General features: G+C 35.8%; 1 protein-coding gene across 1 annotated transcript; it reads right to left on the minus strand.

The window, feature by feature from the left end:
* Nucleotides 1-285: 285 nt before the first annotated feature.
* On the minus strand, nucleotides 286-1965 carry Vta1 (vesicle trafficking 1; the record flags this gene model as incomplete). The annotated part of the gene is given in 5 exon segments (XM_011315796.1): nucleotides 286-360; nucleotides 531-596; nucleotides 676-744; nucleotides 916-1344; nucleotides 1655-1965. Coding segments are annotated over 5 exon segments (748 nt in total), but the record flags the coding sequence as incomplete, so codon positions are not given.
* Nucleotides 1966-2170: the final 205 nt, after the last annotated feature.

Here is a 2170-nt window from a genome sequence, read left to right on the forward strand (position 1 = left end):
CTTTTTGAGATGAATTCAAAAAATTCCCGACGAAAATCGAGATCTTTTCATTGATTGCGATGAATTCCACGTCGTCAATAGATATTAGATGATCAAAGCCATGAGCATGTATCAAGCTGTGCACAAAAATAAATCGACATTTAAATGGTTTATAGCAGCAGCTAAGTACCTTCATCGCCATTATCGGATGCTAAGAAGAGAAATGACATTAGTGAATTATTTACAGATCAAAGGTGAACTAAATAAACTACATAATTCAGCTATGGAAAGAACCAGGGGAATTACCAGGTTCGTTGGCCTCTTCTTCAAGCCCAGTCTCATCTTTTGGCTCCGATTCAGCCTCTTCATCGTCCTTCTCTTCTAATGATTCATCATTACTCATTACATTAACGTACATCACATCAGTAACCAAATGGTAATTTTTTTTAGATTAATCGATAATTGAAAAAATCCCACTGACAATTTTACAACTTAGCTACTGATATCTAGTTATGACTCCAAGGATTTATCTATAAAGCGTATTTCTTTACCTGCTACATTCTCAGGATTATCGGAACCCTCTGGCTCGACAGGAGGTTCCTCTGCTTCACGATTATCTTTTATTACGAATGCCCCACAAGAAATTAAAAATCAATAACCCTTGGAAATGTTTATAAATTGCATTAATTGGTTTACCTGATGGATTTTCCAGATCCTCTGGCTTTTCCAATTGATTGTCATCATCAGAGTTATCAAGTTCTTCATCTACATAGATATGTAAATAGATAAAACATATGAATAGAGAAAGAATTAACAGTGGAATTTCAATTTCCACTGGTAATTATCTTCATTCATATGTACATCGACTCAATATAAAATATCCTATTGCCGTAAATATTTATCATATACATCTGATAATAGATGTGATAAACTCACTTGGTTTTGGTGTCACTTGGCTGTCGTCTTTTTCTGAATCGACTGGACCAGGCACTGGGGTCTCTCCATTCTTCAGACAATTGTGAATGTACGCGGCTTTCCATTTCGCATATTTTCTGTTCTGTGCTGCCTCATCTGTCAATTCACCAAATGTTGTCAACACGTCGTAGAGCAATCCAGCTGTGTAGAAGCTCTGGATCACATTCTTGTTAAAATTACTAGCGCGATCGTTTTTGTCAGCAAACAGGAATAATTTCAGAGCCCAATTTTCGAGATGTGCTTGGGCAGCAACTTCGTTAGTTATCGCTTCGTTCTCGTGGTGTTCCTTTTTCATTGTTTCCAACCAATCCATGAGTTTTATGAGGAAATTTCTCTCGTCTGGGCCCTTCGAGCTCAGCTTCATGCCACTTTGCAGGGCATACAGACGTGCTGTAATCATAAGATAAATCATAAGAGTAAAAGAAATAAATCGAACGTCCGCCAGACATGCAATGCAATGATGGACTAAATTAAATATTCTAATTATATGTACATTCAAGATTGAATCATATATATCATTATTTAATATTCAGTTAATTGAATCTATTAAAAATTAATTGCTTCAGTATTTATCTCTCCCTCGAATATTAGATAAGGATTTACTGATATCTGTTATTGTTTATGTTATATTAGTATGTTATATTAATATCTGTTTCGGTATCTTAACTAGTGTTTTTAATTCTCAATTTATTTGACGTACCCCAGTAGCTGACAACAGGATCTCGTTGGTCATGTTCATTAGCGATTTTCAAGTACGGTTGAATACTTTTGAGGCTCGCCGGGAGCTCTGGTAAATTTGGAGATGGCATTCCAGATGATAGTATTTAAAAACACTTTTCTATTATCCAAGACTTATCCGGATTTATCTACGTAGTAAAAACTCAATTTGATGTCACGATGACGGCAATAATACTCATCAGCTGTCGGAGAATAACCTTGTTTTTATCCTTTGGTGCATAAGTACAACCAGAGAGGATTGACTAAAGAAGAGGCTCAAAAGAGGGAGGGCGCCACACGCAATGCGGGGGTGTTCATCAAGTCGACGGGGTGAATTTTATTTTCTGCGGTATGAATGCTTTTTGTTTTTTATTGGTTTAACTGAAATTTAACCGACTATAGAACGAGCGGAAGGGGGAAGCCACATCTGTGGAATTTTAAATGAAAAAAATTATTCAATAGATTAAAGATATACTCCTAATGAAATTATATTATTATA

The sequence above is a fragment of the Fopius arisanus genome, unplaced genomic scaffold, assembly GCF_000806365.1.
Source record: "Fopius arisanus strain USDA-PBARC FA_bdor unplaced genomic scaffold, ASM80636v1 scaffold00005, whole genome shotgun sequence".
Taxonomy (NCBI): domain Eukaryota; kingdom Metazoa; phylum Arthropoda; class Insecta; order Hymenoptera; family Braconidae; genus Fopius; species Fopius arisanus.